Consider the following 18,319-nt stretch of genomic DNA (forward strand, 5'->3'; position numbering starts at 1 on the left):
TAATGTGTTTGATTGAAAACGAACCTTCACTCAACAGATGTTTTGAAAATATAAATCCTGAATGAGCATCAACTCTGTTTTATAGGGCAGCAGGTATTGAGATTCTAATCTTTGTAAATACACAATTTAATGTTAGAAGAGTCCCAGTAGAGGTTATCAGATTAGCTTAAGCATCTTTTTGCAACCCATTTTCCAAAAGTTAAGTCCATTGATGCAAAGTCAATTTTTTCTATAATGCAACTTATCCAAAAGATCATTTTTTAAAAAATAGTTAAAATGTTAGAGGAAACCAGATAGGGTTGGCAACATTTTGTTGCTCCTTTCTACTATTGTAGAGGTTAGCCAGTGCATTCATGTAAATTGATACTAATATGACAAATAGAATTAGTATGTCTAAAATGTTGTTATTGCCTGTTTGCTAAATTTGGCTACCATGGTATTTGCAAAAGAAATCGTAAATCCAAGCTTCCTGTTAAGAGAGCACTGTTTAGCCCTTTTTTTTTTGTTTGACTTGTTCCACAAGTTGAGAAGAATAAGCAAGGAGACCTGAATGTTTATTTCGAAAAAAGAGCAGTAGGACTTTAATTGTTTTTGATGTTTTAAACTTAAAGTTTCCATTTTCCTACACACTATCTGGAGTAAATGTAAGTGTAAGATTTGATTTGGGCAACGCACACAAGACTGAAATTGTTGCCTGTTCTCTGTTGCCCTGATGTTGCTACCTCAGTGAGACCTTTATTGTTAAAATAGAACATATGAATCCCCAGACTAACTTAAAGAATTACATAACAAGATTTCACGTTTTGAGATTTTTATTTTAACAACTAAACTAAAAGAAATCCCCATTAACTAAGTAGTACTTTGTAAGCAGTTGATAGCCCAGATTACTAAGAAAGGTATTTTCTTACTAAATTACTTGAAAACCTCAAAACACACTTAGATGTTATACAGTCCTCTTGAATGGTGAAATCCTTTGCCATTAAAGGTCCCAAACTCCTCGCAGTAGCAATGAGTTGGATCTCCAGAGCTTTTCAAAATTCAGTGTCCTCTTCGCTCACTTCTCTGAGCACTTCTGACTTGGACATCTGTGAGTAAGGCGATTCCTGGTGGTCTTTACTTCTCCGCAAGCTTAAACTTTCAAAACAGGTTCACGTCTTCACAGCCTTTTGCTGTATCAGGCTTCCAAGAGCAGCTGTTCCCCTCTCACCGCCCCCCCCCCCACCTCTGTCTCTCTCTCTGTGTCTCTCTCTCTGTCCTATGTTTCTCTCTCTCTCTGTCTCTCTCTCTGTCTGTGTCTCTCTCTCTCTCTTTGTCTGCCTGTCTCTCTCTCTCTCTGTCTGTCTGTCCCTCTCTCTCTGTCTCTTTCTGTCTGTCTCTCGGCTGCAACCACTGGTTGTCTTTCTTACGGCCTTCTCTGAGGCTGCAACCACTGGGTTTGTTTCTTACAGCCTGTCTTTAGGCTGCAACTGCTGGTTTCCTCTCTTCTCGCTAGTCTGTCTTCAGGAAATCTGTTAAATTTATCTGGACTCAAAAGTCAATAGCTTATTGTCCTGTTCCAATATGCAAAGTCCAGAAGTCTGGTTTCACAGAGTTGCCTGGGCCTTCCATTGTTCCAAGGTGTTGACAACTGCTTTGTACACTTGCATCTTCAGCATCACTGATCCCCTTATTTATGACCTAGAAGTCTGGGAGGGGGAAACTCATTGCTGTTCAGGTGTTAGCCCTGCAGCTCTTTTTTTTCAAAAATAAATCTTTGATCTGTCTTGTCCTTTAGCAGAGTGGATGTGAGGCAATCTGACCTACCATCCTAAACTTTTAAAAATCACAATTTTTAAAACTTAACCATGTTACAAAGTCCAGTGTTCACAACACCTGAGATCAACAATAGAAAACGCTGGAAACTATTAGCAGGTCAGGTAGCATCTGTGGAGAGAGAAATGTTTTAAGTCAAATAATTTTCATCAGAACTGGAAGAAATTAGAGATTTAATGGTTTATAAGCAGGCACAGCGCCTGAGGAAATGGAGTGTGGGGATTGGAGGGAAAGGAAAGAACAAAAGGGAAGGTCTGTGATTGGGTGGAGGGCAGGAGTGACTGTAAAATCATAACCTTCCTGCCTCAGTGTTCAGTTCAGCAACTTCAGATAATAATCACTGCTCCCAGCAGATGCTGGTAATGAATGTACTGTAGCCATTTACACCTCCTCTGGACCCATCTTTTGTTTCTTTATTTTCCATTACGATCCCTTTTGCCTGGCATCATCTCTTTTGTCATTTAATCTCTCCTGCCGTCATCCCTATCACAAACATCCCTTTTGGTCTTTCCTTCCACCAGCCCCTCTTGCCTTGTCTCTGTATTTGCTTATAAACTGTTAAATATCTAACTTCTTCCAGTACTGATGAAAGGTCATCATCCTGAAATATTAACTCTGTTTCTCTCTCCATGGATGCTGCCTGACCTGCTGAGTATTTCCAGCATTTGATGCTTTTATTTCATATTTCCAGCATCCACAGTATTTTACTTCTGCCTGGCGCTGAACATTTGACTCTGCTTTCTTGCTATTTGAACGGTAATTGTGGTACATTTGAAGTATGTTTTACATAACATGACATCACCTCATGATACATCCATACATGGCTATATTAAGTGAAAAATAAGTAATAACTGCCATTGTTGACATTCATTTGTATCTTTTCAGTCTGGGTATCTGAGAGCAGATTTTTTTTTTATATTAAGTTTTATTATAATTGTTTTCCTGTTATGCTGTGTTCTTGTAACACATTATATGCTATTGCAGTGAAATAGGTAGTGTAAAAAAAAAGACAGAGGCGCAAGGGGAGAGCCAACTGTGCAACAGCCCCAACAAACAAATTTCTCTGCAGCACCTGTGGAAGAGCCTGTCACTCCAGAATTGGCCTTTATAGCCACTCCAGGCGCTGCTTCACAAACCACTGACCACCTCCAGGCGCGTATCCATTGTCTCTCGAGATAAGGAGGCCCAAAAAAAAAAGGTAGTGTACATTCAGAGCTGGCATGAGGATGCCCCTGGCAGGTTATTATAGTGAGTAATGATTCTGTGTTGGGATTTGCTCTGTTTCATTTGGTGTCATCATGATAGGTGTTGGTCTGTCACTACTTTATGTCTGTTGATTCTGTGCTCAGACTGATTGCTGCAAATCCTCTTTGCTGAGGGGAACTGTGAGCTGCTGATCCACTTTGGTGATGCATTTTGGTAGGTCAGAAATAGGAACAATATTTTCAAGATTTTCTTTGCGAGGGATAAGTGACTAAGTAAAACTGGCTATTCTGTATCAATCTGTGCATAACAATAATTCAATATTACAGGCCTTTTTGTAGACATAAATAAGTGCTGGCCAAAATTATGTTATCACACATATTTATGTTTAACTGGGTTTTATTTAATTGCAAGGACGCCTGGGTCAACAAGGACTAAAGAAAGAATCTGTAGCAGCTGTGAGAAACATGGCTGCAGTGATAAACAAGTTCCTCCAGCAAGCTTTTCAAGAGGGTAAGTGTCCCTGTATATTTCACTGAAGGAATGTTCTTGCTTAAATTTTGAACCCACTAAGCACCTGATCAGGTGACTTCAAGAATTGCTTGTATCCTACACACAAACCCAGTTTACTAACTCATCAGTAGAAGAAAATGGTAACAGCTTATCTCTGTGTTCAAAGTTAAACTTAAATCAGTGTGTTCAGTCGGACATTTTGACCTCCCCACCCCGCCAAATTGATCATTCGATCTTGTTTTCTGAATTGTTGCTCAGAGCTCTTTCTGGGCTGATGTTGCTACTATATGTCAAAAGCGATAAAATGTCAAATTTTATTCTGAGGGGAGGACTTTTTCTTTCCTTGGCTGTGGATCCAAAGCAGAAATGTTCTTGCAATTTGCCACAGTATAAAATGCTATCTCAGGCTGTTCCAGAACTCACTTTTCAATGGACTTCTCTTCCAAGGAATTCACATTTTCTGGTGGAATGGGCATAGGCCTGCCAGAAGGCAGTATTATTCGAGTTGAATTCCAAATCTTCTGCTCTAATCGATCACTTTAGTCTGTAAAAGTATCTTATCTTTAAGAGAAAATGTATGAATTAGATACTCCAGAGCAGACTGGGATATATTCTTTCCTTCCGAGTGAAAAGCATTAAGTCAGGTATCAAGTAGAATTACAAACAGAAAATACCAGAAAGCAGCATCAGCCTATCAGTATCAGTAAAGAGAAAAGAGAAGTGAATGCTTTGGTCGGACTCTTGGCCTGTCATGAAAACTTGGAAATAAGAGAGCCTTAATAGGATGGAAGGAAAGAGATGGTTGGTAAAGAGTGATAATGATGGATTGAATAAGTTCCATTAAGAAGGGTTAAATTTGGTTGTGGAAATGAAACAGTGAAAAGACATTGAAGAACAAAAGGGCATGAAACCAGTTTTTGAGAGGAAATTACAACACTGGAAATAAGAAGACAGCAGACTGCTCAAAAGAGGAAAGTAAGGGTAAAATCTTTGGCTGAGGGAAAAAAAGAACCTTTTAGTAGATCTGGTGCCAAAACTAGATTCATCAGAGCAAATGGGTTGAAAGTGGAGAAAGAAGGAAAAATCAGTTGGAGCCTTGATGAGAAATAGATGGAAAGAAGCATAATTCGGGTGCTATAGGAGTCTGAGTTGTTCGACATGTCTCTGGCAAGCCCATTGCCAGAGATGGAGAGAACGTAGCCCAGCAGTAAAAGGTAAATGTTCAAAATGGACCATGTAAAGGCAAAAAATAGGTACACACTGAAAGCATAATAAATTCTGACGGTTAGAGTGAAAGCAGAAGAGGTTAGGGAGGGGGACTGAATATAAATGGCACAAGGAGTGTTCTACATAGCCCAGAAAAAGACTAAAATAATTAGGTCAACATTCAAGTGTGAATAACCATCTGGAATCAAATAGAAAATCTATTATCAGTCTGCTATCAATCATCAGCAAAGTGATGGACGGTGTCGTTGACAGTGCTGTCAAGTGGCACTTACATAGCAATAACCCTGCTCATCGAAGCTCCGTATGGGTTCTGCCAAGGCCACTCGGCTCCAGAACTCATTACAGCGTTGGTCCAAACGTGGACAAAAGAGCTGAATTCAAGCGGTGAGGTGAGAGTGATTGCTCTGGACATCAAGGCAGCATTTGACCAAATGTGGCATCAAGGAGTAAAAACAGAAAGTGCTGGAAATACTTAGCAGGTCGGGCAGCATCTATGGACAGAGAAACAGAGTTAGCGTTTCAGGTCTGTGACTTTTCATCAGAACTGGCAAAGGTTAGAAAAGAATTAGGTTTTAAGTAAGTGAAGGTGGGCGGGTGTTGGTGAAGAAGCAAACAAAAGGGAAGGTGTGTGATTGGGTGGAGGACAGGAGATACTTAATAACAAAGCTGTCATGGGACAAAGGCAAAGAGTGTGTTAATGCTTGTGGTGAAAGACAAAGCATTAGTCCAGAGAGAGTGTTTTTTTTAATTCGTTCATGGGATGTGGGCGTTGCTGGCTAAGCCAGCATTTATTGCCCATCCCTAATTGCCCTTGAGAAAGTGGTGGTGAGCTGCCTTCTTGAGCCGCTGCCGTCCATGTGGGGTAGGTACACCCACAGTGCTGTTAGGAAGGGAGTTCCAGGATGTTGAGCCAGCGACAGTGAAGGAATGGCGATATAGTTCCAAGTCAGGATGGTGTGTGGCTTGGAGGGGAACTTGCAGGTGGTGGAGTTTCCATGCATCTGCTGCCCTTGTCCATCCAGGTGGTAAAGGTTGCGGGTTTGGAAGCTACTCTCTAAGGAGCCTTGGTGTGGTGTTGCAGTGCATCTTGTCGATGGTACACACTGCTGCCACTGTGCATCGGTGGTGGAGTGAGTGAATGTTTGTGGGTGGGGTGCCAATCAACTGGACTGCTTTGTCCTGGATGGTGTCGAGCTTCTTGAGTGTTGTTGGAGCTGCACCCATCCAGGCAAGTGGAGATTATTTCTTCACACTCCTGACTTGTGCCTTGTAGATGGTGGACAGGATTTGGAGAGTCAGGAAGTGAGTTACTCGCCACAGGATTCCACGCCTCTGACCTGCTCTTGTAGCCACTGTATTTATATGGCTACTCCAGTTCAGTTTCTGCTTAATGGTAACCCCCCCCCCCCAGATGTTGTTGGCAGAGGCTATAGCGATCATAATGCCATTGAATGTGAAGGGGAGAAGCTTAGATTCTCTCTTTGAGATGGTCATTGCCTGGCACTTGTGTGGCACGAATGTTACTTGCCATTTATCAGCGCAAGCCTGAATATTGTCCAGGTCTTGCTGCATCTGGACACGGCCTGCTTCAGTATCTGAAGAGTCGTGAATGGTGCTGAACATTGTGTAATCATCAGCGAGCATCCTCACTTCTGACCTCATGATTGAAGGAAGGTCATTAATGAAGCAACTGAAGATGGTTGAGCCTTGGACACTACCCTGAGGAACTCCTGCACTGATGTCCTGGAGCTGAGATGATTGACCTCCAACAACCACAACCATAATCTTTTGCACTCGGTACGACTTCAACCAGCGGAGAGTTTTCCCCCTGATCCGATTGACTCCAGTTTTGCTCGGGCTCCTTGATGCCATACTTGATTAAATGCTGCCTTGATGTCAAGAGCAGTCACTCTCACCTCACCTGTTGAGTTCAGCTCTTTTGTCCCTGTTTGAACCAAGGCAGTAATGAGGTCACGAGCTGAGTGGCCCGGGTGGAACCCAAACTGAGTGTCACTAAGCAGGTTATTGCTAAGCAAGTGCCACTTGATAACACTGTCGACAACACCTTCCACACTTTACTGATAATTGAGAGTAGACTGATGGAGTGGTAATTGGCCAGGTTGGATCTTTCCTGCCTTTTGTGTACAGGACATTCCTGGGCAATTTTCCATGTTGCCGGGTAGTTGCCAGTGTTGTAACTGTACTCGAACAGCTTGGCTAGGTGTGTGGCAGGTTCTGGAGCACAGGTCTGCAGTACTACTGCCAGAATGTTGTCAGAGCCCATAGCCTTTGCAGTATCCAGTGCCTTCAGTTATTTCTTGATATCACGCAGAGTGAATCGAATTGGCTGAAGACTGGCATTTGTGATGCTGGGGACTTCAGGAGGAGGCCGAGATGAATCATCCACTCGGCACTTCTGCCTGAAGATTGTTGCAATTGCTTCAGCCTTATCTTTTGCACTGATGTGCTGGGCTCCCCCATCATTGAGGATGGGCATATTTGTGGAGCCACCTGTTAGTTGTTTAATTGTCCACCACCATTCACGACTGGATGTGGCAGGACTGCAAAGCTTGGAGATCTGATCCATTGATCTGCCATTAACACTCTGTTTGGACTAATGCTTTGTCTTTCACCACAAGCATTAACGCACTCTTTGCCTTTGTCCCATGACAGATTTGATATTTAATCATTCCTGCCCTCTACCCTATCACACACCTTCCCTTTTGTTCTCTTCTCCAACAACCCCTGCCCACCTTCACTTGCTTAAAACCTAATTTTTTTCTAACCTTTGCCAGGTCTGATGAAAGGTCACAGACCTGAAAGGTTAACTCTGTTTCTCTCTCCACGTATGCTGCCTGACCTACTGAGTATTAGTGGGCAAAGAACTGGCAAATGGAGTATAATGTGGGAAAATGTGAAATTGTTCACTTTGGCAGGAAGAATTGAAAAAGAAGCATATTATCTAAATGGTGAGCTATTGCAGAACTCTGAGATGCAGAAGGTTCTAGGTGTCCTAGTGCATGAATCGCAAAATGTTAGTATGCAGGTACAGCAAGTAGTTAAGAAAGCTAATAGAATGGTATTGTTTATTGCGAGGGGAACTGAATACAAAAGTAGGGAGGTTATGCTTCAGTTCTACAGGGCATTGGTGAGACCACATCTGGAGTACTGTGTACAGTATTGGTCTCCTTATTTAAGGAAGGATGTTGGAAGCAGTTCACAGAAGTTTTACTGGACTGATAGCTGGAATGGGCGGATTGTCTTATGAGGAAAGGTTGGACAGGCTAGGCTTGTATACGCTGGAGTTTAGAAGAGTAAGAGGCGACTTGATTGAATTATATAAGATTCTAAGAGGTCTTGACAGGGTGAATGTGGAAAGGATGTTTCCCCTTGTGGGAGAATCTAGAACTAGGGTCACTGTGTAAAAATAAGGGGTTGCCCATTTAAGACAGGTGAGGAGAAATGTTTTCTCTGAGGGTCGTGAGTCTTTGGAATTCTCTTCTTCAAAAGGCAGTGGAAGCAGAGTCTTTAAATATTTTAAAGGCAGAGGCAGATAGATTCTTGATAAGCTGGGGGGTGAAAGGTTATCGGGGGTAGGCAGGAATGTGGAGTCGAGATTACAATCAGATCAGCAGTGATCTTATTGAATGACAGAGCAGGCTCAAGGGGCTGAGTGGCCTACTCCTGCTCCTAATTCATATGTAACCATACCCCCTTGACATTCAATGACATTACTATCGTTGAATCTCCTACCATCAACATCCTGGGGGTCACCATTGACCAGAAACTGAACTGGACCAGCCAAATAAATACTGTGGCTACAAGAGCATGTCAGAGGCTGGCAATTTTGCAGTGAGTAACTCACTTCCTGACTCCCCAAAACCTGTCCACCATCTACAAGGCACAAGTCAGGAGTGTGATGGAATACTCTCCACTTGCCTGGATGAGTGCAGCTCCAACAACATTCAAGAAACTTGACACCATTCAGGATAAAGCATCCTGCTTGATTGGCATCCCACCCAGCACCTTCAACATTCACTCCCTCCACCACTGGCACACAGAGGCAGCATTGTGTACCATCTACAAGATGCACTGCAACAACTCTCCAAGCCTCTTTCAACAGCAACATCCAAATCCAATGATCTCTACCACCTAGAAGGACAAGGGCAGCAAACGCATGGGAACACCACCACCCGCAAGTACCCCTCCAAGTCTCTCACCATCCTGACATGGACCTATATCGCCATTCCTTCACTATCGCTGGGTCAAAAACCCGGAATTCCCTTCCCAACAGCACTGTAGGTATGCCTACACCAGATGGAATGCAGTGGTTCAAGAAGGCGACTCACCAGCTTCTCAAGGGCAATTAGGGCTAGGCAACAAAAGCTGGCCTTGCCAGCGACTTTCACACCCCATGAAAGAATTTTTTAAAAAGAAATTCACTCATCTAAATCTCGATTTGAGGATCACTGTTTCGAACATCTAATAGCAGAGTGGATCCATTGAAAACATTTGGGTTGCTCTATTATTAGGAAGATGGTGAAGTGTCAAATGTTGCAAGCTGAGTATAGGAAAAGCTCACAGACCTTTATTTTGGGGTCATTTAATGGCTGTGCTGGGGCCTTCTGGCCTTCGACAGAGGTAAAATGCACTTAGTTAGGGGATCCATTACAATAGAATTGTTTTGGTGCCCTGCAGACTTCAACAACTTCTTGACAAAATGTTGCAAACTACTCGAGATCTTTTTTTTGATTGCACTGTACCTTGAACAGTGGTACAAATCAGTATTAAAATATTCCATACTGCCATTGCAGTTTTCTTTGCATGTAAATATGCATGATGACATGGTCGCTGAAACGCCATAAATATTAGGATTTCTTCAGTACTGAACTTCTGAATCCTAGGTTCCCTACAGCACTGTGTAAATAGAGTACAGGTTACCTGTAACACTCAGTCTCAGTAGAATTTCTCTTTGCTCATTGAGCAAATACGTTTTCTCTTTCTGAAATGGTACAACTTGGGGTTGTTTTATTATTTACTGAAGATGTTTAGGTGCTTTTCCATTTGCTTTGGAACTCAGTGTTCCATCTGTTAGTCAAAGGACTTTACACAAGGCCTAGAATGAGGCCTTATGTAGAGCAGAAAGGAGCAAATTAATTTGATCCAGGCATTGTGCAAAATCTTTTAACATGTTTATAGATTTTAAGAATGCACTGTGGCCAAGGCTTCTTCAACAGCTTCTCCTAAACCCACGGCCTCTATCACCTAAAAGGACAAGACGAGTCACACACCATCCTGACTTGATATATACCGCTGTACTTCCATAGTCACTGAGTTAAAATCCTGGAACTGAACAGCGTTGTGGAAGCATCTTCATCATGTGGGCTGCAATGATTCAAGTAAAAGGCTCATCACCACCTTTTAAAGGGCAACAAGGAATGGGCAATAATTGCTAGCCTTGCCAGTGATGCCCAAATCTGAAGACTGAATTATTTAAAAGATAATCAGATGGCATTAAAGTGTAAAAGAAAATAGAAAACTTGCGAAGACTGACCATGGCACCATGGTACTGGAAGCCGTTCAAGTGGGGGGAGCAAAAAGGAGAGTAGCGGTAGGGGGCAGTATAATGAGGGGGATTGACACTGTTCTCTGCAGCAAAGAGCAAGAGTCCAGAAGGCTGTGTTGCCTGCCTGGTGCTAGGGTTTGGGACATCTGCTCAGGGCTGAAGAGGAACTTACAATGGGAGAGGGAGGATCCAGTCGTCGTGGTCCATGTCGTACCAACAACATAGGCAGGACAAGGAAAGAGGTTCTGCATAGTCAGTATGAGGAGCTAGGCACTAAATTAAGAAGCAGAACCTCAAAGGATATAATCTCTGGATTATTATCTGAGCAGATAAGATTAGAAAAATGAATGCATGGCTCAAACACTGGTGTAGTAGAAATGGGTTATGGTTCGTGGGGCACTGGCGCCAGTACTGGGGAAAGTGAGGGCTGTACCGTTGGGATGGTCAACACCTGAACCATGCTGGGACCAGTGTTCTAGCAAGCCGCATAACTAGGAAAGTGGAGAGGGTTTTAAACTAAATAGTACGGGCAAGGGATCAAATTTGGGAAGATGTGGTACATCAAAGAGTAGAGACAAGACGAGGGAGAAAGATATTAATATGGGGAAAGATAAACAAACAGGAAGGGGCAGAGAGTACAAATCTAAGAGTAAATCAGCAGGCAAGGCTAGAGATTACAAAAATAATAAAAGGACAAAACTAACGGCTCTGTATCTGAATGCACATAGCATTCGAAAAAAAAACGATGAACTGAAAGCGCAAATAGAAAAGCATAACTACGATCTGATAGCCATTACAGAGACATGGCTGCAGGATGACATAGATTGGGACCTGACTATTGAAGGGTACATAGCAGTTAGGAAGGAGAGGATGATGGGAAGAGGTGAAGGGGTGGCTCTGTTAATTAATGATGGTATTAGTACAATAGAGAGGAATGACCTGAGTTCAGGAAACCAGGATGTAGAAGCGGTTTGGGTCAGGATGAGAAATGATAAAGGCAAGAAGTCACTTGTGAGAGAGGTGTACAAGCCCCCTAACAGTAACCACACGGTAAGACGGGGTATAAAGGATGAAATAATGGGTGCTTGTCAGATATGGTGATAATCATGGGTGATTTTAATCTACATATAGACGGGAAAAATCAGATGGGCGAAGGTAGCCTAGATGATGAGTTCACAGAATATTAGTTTCTTAGAACAGCACATTCTGGTGCCAACTAGAGAGCAGGCTATACTAGACCTGGTATGTGCACTGAGATAGGATTAATTCATGACCTCACAGTGAAGGTGCCCCTCAGCAGCAGTAATCATAATTTGATTAAATTTTACATTCAGTTTGAGGGAGAGAAGAGTGGGTCTAAGTATTTTAAACTTTAATAAGGGCAGTTATATGGGCATGAAAGCAGAGCTAGCAAAAATGAACTGGCAAAGTAGGTTAAGGGATAGGTCAATAGAGATGCAGGGGCAGACATTTAAGGGGATATTTCAGAATACACAGAATAAATACATTCCAACGAGAAAGAAAAATTCCAAGGGGAGGACCCACCATCCGTGGTTGACTAAAAACGTTAGAGAGTATCAAAATTAAAGAAAAAGCATAGCATTGTGCAAAGGTGGGTGGCAGGTCTGAAGATTGGACAGAATATAAAAAGCAGCAAAGAACGACTTAAAGACTCAAATAATTAATAAATATTAGAGTACGAGAAAAAGCTGACTAAATATGTAAAACAGATAGTAAGAGTTTCAATAGATATTTTAAAAAAGAGTTAACAAAGTGAGTCTGGGGAGTTAAGGGAAAATAAGGAGATGGCAGATGAATTAAACAGGTATTTTGCATCGATCTTCACCATAGAGGGTACAAGTAACATCCCAGAAATAGCTGTAAATCATGAACTGGAAGGGAGGGAGGAACTCAAGAAAATTACAATCACAGGGAAGTAGTACTGAGCAAATTGTTAGAGCTGTGGGCTGACAAGTCCCCGGGTTCTGATTGAATTCAACTGTGGGTCTTAAAAGAAGTGGTTAGTGAGATAGTTGATGCATTAATTTTAATTTTCCAAAATTCCCTAGATTTGGGGAAGGTTCCATTAGATTGGAAAATAGCGAATGTAACTCCTTTATTCAAAAAGGAAGACAGCAAACAGGAAGCTACAGGCCAGTTAGTTTAATATCTATCATAGGGAAAATGTTAGAAGTTATTATTAAAGAAGTTATAGCAGGACATTGAGAAAAATTCAAGGTATTCAGGCAGAGTCAACATGGTTTTGTGCAAGGGAAATCATGTTTAACCAATTTATTGGAGTTCTTTGAAGAAGTAACATGTGCTGTGGATAAAGCGGTACAGATGGAAGTACTGTACTTGGATTTCCAGAAAGCATTTGATAAGGTGCCACATCAAAGGTTATTGCAGAAAATAAAAGCTCATGGTGTAGGGGGCAACATATTGGCATGGATAGAAGATTGGCTAGCTAACAGGAAACCGAGAGTAAGCATTAATGGGTTGGCAAGATGTAACGAGTGGTGTGCCACAGGAATCAGTACTAGGACCTGAACTTTTTACCATTTATATAAAACTTCGATGAAGGGACCGAAGGTATGGTTGCTAAATTTGCTGATGACATAAAAATAGGTAGGAAAGTCAGTTATGAAGAGGACATAAGGAGGCTACAAAGGGATATAGATAGGTTAAGTGAGTGGGCAAAGATCTGGCAAATGGAGTATCATGTGGGGAAAATGCAAAATTGTTAATTTTGGCAGGAAGAATTAAAAAAGAAGCATATTATCTAAATGGTGACAGGATGCAGAGGGCTCTGGGTGTCCTAGTGCATGAATCACAAAATGTTAGTATGCAGGTACAGCAAGTAATTAAAAAAACTAATAGAATGTTATTGTTTATTATGAGAGGAGCTGAATACAGAAGTAGGGAGGTTATGCTTCAGCTATAGAGGGCATTGGTGAGACCACATCTGGAGTACTGTGTACAGTATTGGTCTCCTTATTTGAGGAAGAACGTAAATGCATTGGAAGCAGGTCAGAGAAGTTTTGCTAGACTAATCCCTGGAATGGGCGGATTGTCTTATGAGGAAAGGTTGGACAGGCTAGGCTTGTATCCACAGGAGTTTAGAAGAGTAAGAGGTGACTTGATTGAATCATATAGGATTCTGAGGGGTCTTGACAGGGTGGATGTGGAAAGGATGTTTCCTCTTGTGGGAGAATCGCTGTTTAAAAATGGAGGGTCGCCTATTTAAGACAGATGAGGAGAAATTTATTCTCCGAGGGTTGTGAGTCTTTGGAACACTCTTCCTCAAAAGGTGGTTGAAGTAGAATCTTTGAATATTATTAAGGCAGCAGCAGATAGATTCTTGGTAAGCAAGAGAGTGAAAGGTTATTGGGAGTAGGCGGGAATGTGGAGTTTTTTAAAAATTCATTCATGGGATGTGGGCATTGCTGGCCAGGCCAGCATTTATTGTCCATCCCTAATTGCCTTTGAGAAGTTGGTGGTGAGCTGCCTTCTTGAACCGCTGCAGTCCATGTGGGGTAGGTACACCCATAGTGCTGTTAGGAAGGGAGTTCCAGGATTTTGACCCAGTGACAGTGAAGGAACGGCGATATAGTCCAAGTCAGGATGGTGTGTGACTTGGAGGGGAACTTGCAGGTGGTGGTGTTCCCATGCATTTTCTGCCCTTGTCCATCTAGTTGGTAGAGGTCACGGGTTTGGAAGATGTTGTCTAAGGAGCTTTGGTGCGTTTCTGCAGTGCATCTTGTAGATGGTACGCACTGCTGCCACTGTGCATCGGTGATGGAGGGAGTGAATGTTTGTGGATGAGGTGCCAATCAAGCGGACTGCTTTGTCCTTAATGGTGTCGAGCTTCTTGAGTGTTGTTGGAGCTGCACCAATCCAGGCAAGTGGAGAGTATTCCATCACACTCCTGACTTGTGCCTTGTAGATGGTGGACAGGAGTTTCTAGTTTTTGGGGAGTCAGGAGGTGAGTTACTTGCCGCAGGATTCCTAGCCTCTGACCTGCTCTCGTACCAACAGTATTCATATGGCTGCTCCAGTTCAGTTTCTGGTCAATGATGGCCCATAGGATGTTGATAGTGGGGGATTCAGCGATGGTAATGCCATTGAATGTCAAGGGGAGATGGTTAGATTCTCTCTTGTTGGAGATGGTCATTGCCTGGCACTTGTGTGGCGCGAATGTTACTTGCCACTTATCAGCCCAAGCCTGGATATTGTCCAGGTCTTGCTGCATTTCTACACGGCCTGCTTCAGTATCTGTGGAGTCACAAATGGTTCTGAACATTGTGCAATCATCAGCGAACATCCCCACTTCTGACCTTATGATTGAAGGAAGGTCATTGATGAAGCAGCTGAAGATGGTTGGGCCTAGGACATTACCCTGAGGAACTCCTGCAATGATGTCCTGGAGCTCAGATGATTGACTTCCAACAACCACTACCATCTTCCTTTGCGGAAGGTGAGGTTACAATCAGATCAGCCATGATCTTGTTGAATGGCGGAGCAGGCCTGAGGGGTCGAGTGGCCTACCCCTGCTCCTAATTCATACGTTTGTATGTTTTAACTTCACAACAGAGGAACAATACCTTTTAAAAGAATAAAGGCACTAATTTAAGTGCAAGTGAGAGTACATTTATTTTTATATCTATAAAGGAAATAAAGACTTATCTTATATCTGTCAGATATCTCAAAGTACTTCATGTAAAGTTAATTATTTGAAAAGCAGTGACTTCTAATGGAGGTAAATATTCAGGCCATTTTGCACCCAGCAAGATCCCACAAAACAGCAATTGATTTTGATCTGATTTTGGTGGGGGGAGAACTATTGGATAGGTTTATAATATTGTGATATTCACTAATGTTCACTTTGAAGCTAGGTCGGATGACAGTTTCACAACTGAGATTGATAGATTTGTGTAAACCAAGGCTATTGTGGGATATGAAACCAAGGTGGCAAATGAAGTTAAGATGCAGATATGCCATTATCTAATTGAATAGCTGAAGAGATTCAAGGCACTGAATGTGTGGCAAATACATTACAGATTACCTGTAGCATTCAGTCCCAATAAAATTTTTCTTTGCTCATTGAATAAGGAAATACCTTTTCTCTTTCTGAAATGTTTAGGTGCTTTTACATTTACTTTACTCTTGTTCCGATGTTCCTAATCATATCTACAAGCATTCAGAACCTTCATTTAACATTTCATTCCAAGAACAGCACCTCCAACAATACATTACTGCATGGAGTTTCAACCAAGATTATCTGCTTAATTTTGGAATGAGTACTGAAGCAAAAATACTAACAACTGAACCAAATTGATGCCTAGTAATTTTGTCTCCACTCCTTTGTAAACTACTTTACACCAATGCGATTGCGGCATTAACAGACACTCGAGTGGCAGCGTCTCATACATCTTATTAAGATTGCTTATGCCCTCTCCCTGGACAATGAAAGTTAATGTACCTTTTCTTCAATAGATGCTGGGTTCATGACATGAATTTACAGCACATTTTCTGTGTGTGTGTGGTCACAAACTTGCTTACCTTGGGAAATGAAAGTTAAAATTTCTACATGAATGACTTTGGGCAGTATATATATATATATATATATATGTAGGAGACACAGACAGTTTTGTGTTGTAATTGTTATGCATTACTGGAAAAATATTAATTCTAAATGAAGTTAACAGAAATGTTCATTTTTTGATTATTCATGTTTCATCAGTATGTTATGTCTTTATCTATTTCTGTGATCTGTTCAATGGAACATTCAACTTTCTTGCTTGTTTTTAAACTGTCAGAAGTATTGAGTAGGAAGCTGACTAGTTTAGTGAATTTCCTTTCACCTGAACTTAAGTTTGACTGAATGAAGAGTGTGAGCCTGAACATTGCTGGAGCAAACATTTGGTAGAAAGGGAAAATCTATTCCAATACTGATGCAGTATCTGGGCATCTTTAACCTGGATCTTTAACAAACCTTAATTTCATATAGGAAAATGATCTGGTCCAAAATTGCTACTACTGACTGTGAATAGAAAGAAATATGTAATGTCTCTGATGTTTTGAACCAACAATACATTGCATATATTATGTATTGTGCAGTTTGTGATCATGATTTCTTATCTATAACATTTCCAGGTGTCCCTTGGCCTGTACAGTTATCAGCAGTGTATGCAGTTTACGACCTGGCTCCTAGTAATCCTAAGGGAGCCCTGGAGGCCCTCCATACATGGAAGGCATCAGTCACTGAACCGATCCCATCTGAAGCAAGCAGCTGTCTAATGGAACTGGAGACCCTTTGTGAAAGATTAAATTCTGAAATAAAGAAAGCATAAGAATTGCATCCAGCAAGCTCTTGAAATGATAAGTTTGTCAACCAGAAGTGATTGGGCTTATTGGGCAATGAATATTCCCAAAAAAATGTGTTTTCACTTGGAAGTAATAACCTGTATTACGCCATAAAATGAATTAAACCAGTGTCTGTATTAACACTTCTGAACCTGGCAATGGTATTGAGAATCCCACCCCTTGCACCACCCCCCCCCCCCACCCCCCACCCCCCAAAAAGGTTTTCTTAATGCAGAGATGCGAAGCAGTTTTGCTACATCCTGGAACTGTGATGCTGTTATTTACCAAAATATGGAGATGCATTTACAGTACAATTTATTAGGGATATCTAAGATGATTTTTTTGTTACAAACTTGCTATTACCCCACTCTTTCTTTAGATTTTTAGTTTTAATTCGGTGCTCAAACACAAAAAGATCAGACCACGTTTGTAATAATTAAAAATTTATAATCCTGTAAAAAGTTCAGCTTGTTGCAATAATTTTAAATTGCAGGAAATTCAAAATTTGCTTTGATCGATATGTGCAAACAATAGATTTCAGTTTTAAAATTTTTTAAAATGAGTAATCATTGAAGGTCAACTGCTTTTTGATTCCAGTCAGAAATGCTGAAAGCCAGGATTTCAGAGTAAACCTTGATGAAACCATACTCCTGAAATAAAAACTGTAAATGCTTGTACATAAAAGGATGTTTTTCAGATGCTGAAGAACCTGCTGTATATTTCTACCATTCCCTTTTTTATTTTGGGTAGCCAGCATTTGCAGTCTTTTTAAATCTTAACCACTCCCTGGGTGCTTTATTTTGTCAAATTAACAATGCTGAGTATGACCATAGTGTGCATTATTGAAAACTGGTCAATATTGGCCAGACCAGCAAGGGTCAGGGGAATGATGTATAAAATCACATTGTTCACTTCCATCTTTGAAAAAGTACTATTCTAGCCAAAATAAAAGCAAAATACTGCAGATGCTGGAAATCTGAAATAAAAACAAGAAACGCTGGAAATACTCAGCAGGTCTGGCAGCATCTGTGGAGACAGAAACAGAGTTAATGTTTCAGGACAGTGACCCTTCATCAGAACTGGCAGAGACTAGAAATGTAATGGGTTTTAAGCAAATAAAGCGGGGGTGGGGCAAGAGATAACCAAAGAGAAGGTGTTGATAGGACAAGGTCACAGAGAATAACTGACCAGAAGGTCATGGAGCAAAGGCAAACGGTATGTTAACGGTATGCTGAAAGAATAGAACAACCTGACCCAAAGCACAAATATGACAAAAAAAAAGCAGTGGGTAGGCACATGGTTAAAAAAAAATGATGAAACAAAATGAAATAAAATAAAAAAAGAAAAAGTGGCTTTTATTTTCAGCTATTTTTTATTTATTTTATTTCATCATGTTTTTTTACCAAGTGCCTAGCCACTGCTTTTATTGCCTTGTTTGTGCTTTGGGCCAGGTTGTTCTATTTTTCTGTCAATTAACACCCTCTCTGCACTAATGCTTTGTCTTTCAGCACACCATTAACATATTGTTTGCCTTTGCTCCATGACTTTCTGGTCAGTTATTCTCTGTGACCTTGTCCTATCAACACCTTTTCTTTGGTTATCTCTTGCCCCACCCCCGCTTTATTTGCTTAA

At 41.3% G+C, this 18,319-nt stretch overlaps 1 protein-coding gene across 1 annotated transcript in view; it reads left to right on the top strand.

Annotated features, from left to right (window-relative positions):
• ice1 (KIAA0947-like (H. sapiens)) overlaps nucleotides 1-17,683 on the top strand; it is a 105,102-nt gene extending 87,419 nt beyond the window's left edge. Inside the window, exons 18-19 of the mRNA XM_068058736.1 lie at nucleotides 3,430-3,528; nucleotides 16,478-17,683. Coding sequence (XP_067914837.1) covers nucleotides 3,430-3,528; nucleotides 16,478-16,674 — 296 coding nt within the window. The 3' untranslated portion in view covers nucleotides 16,675-17,683. The remainder of the gene's footprint in view (nucleotides 1-3,429; nucleotides 3,529-16,477) is intronic.
• Nucleotides 17,684-18,319: the final 636 nt, after the last annotated feature.

The sequence above is a fragment of the Heterodontus francisci genome, chromosome 2, assembly GCF_036365525.1.
Source record: "Heterodontus francisci isolate sHetFra1 chromosome 2, sHetFra1.hap1, whole genome shotgun sequence".
NCBI lineage: Eukaryota > Metazoa > Chordata > Chondrichthyes > Heterodontiformes > Heterodontidae > Heterodontus > Heterodontus francisci.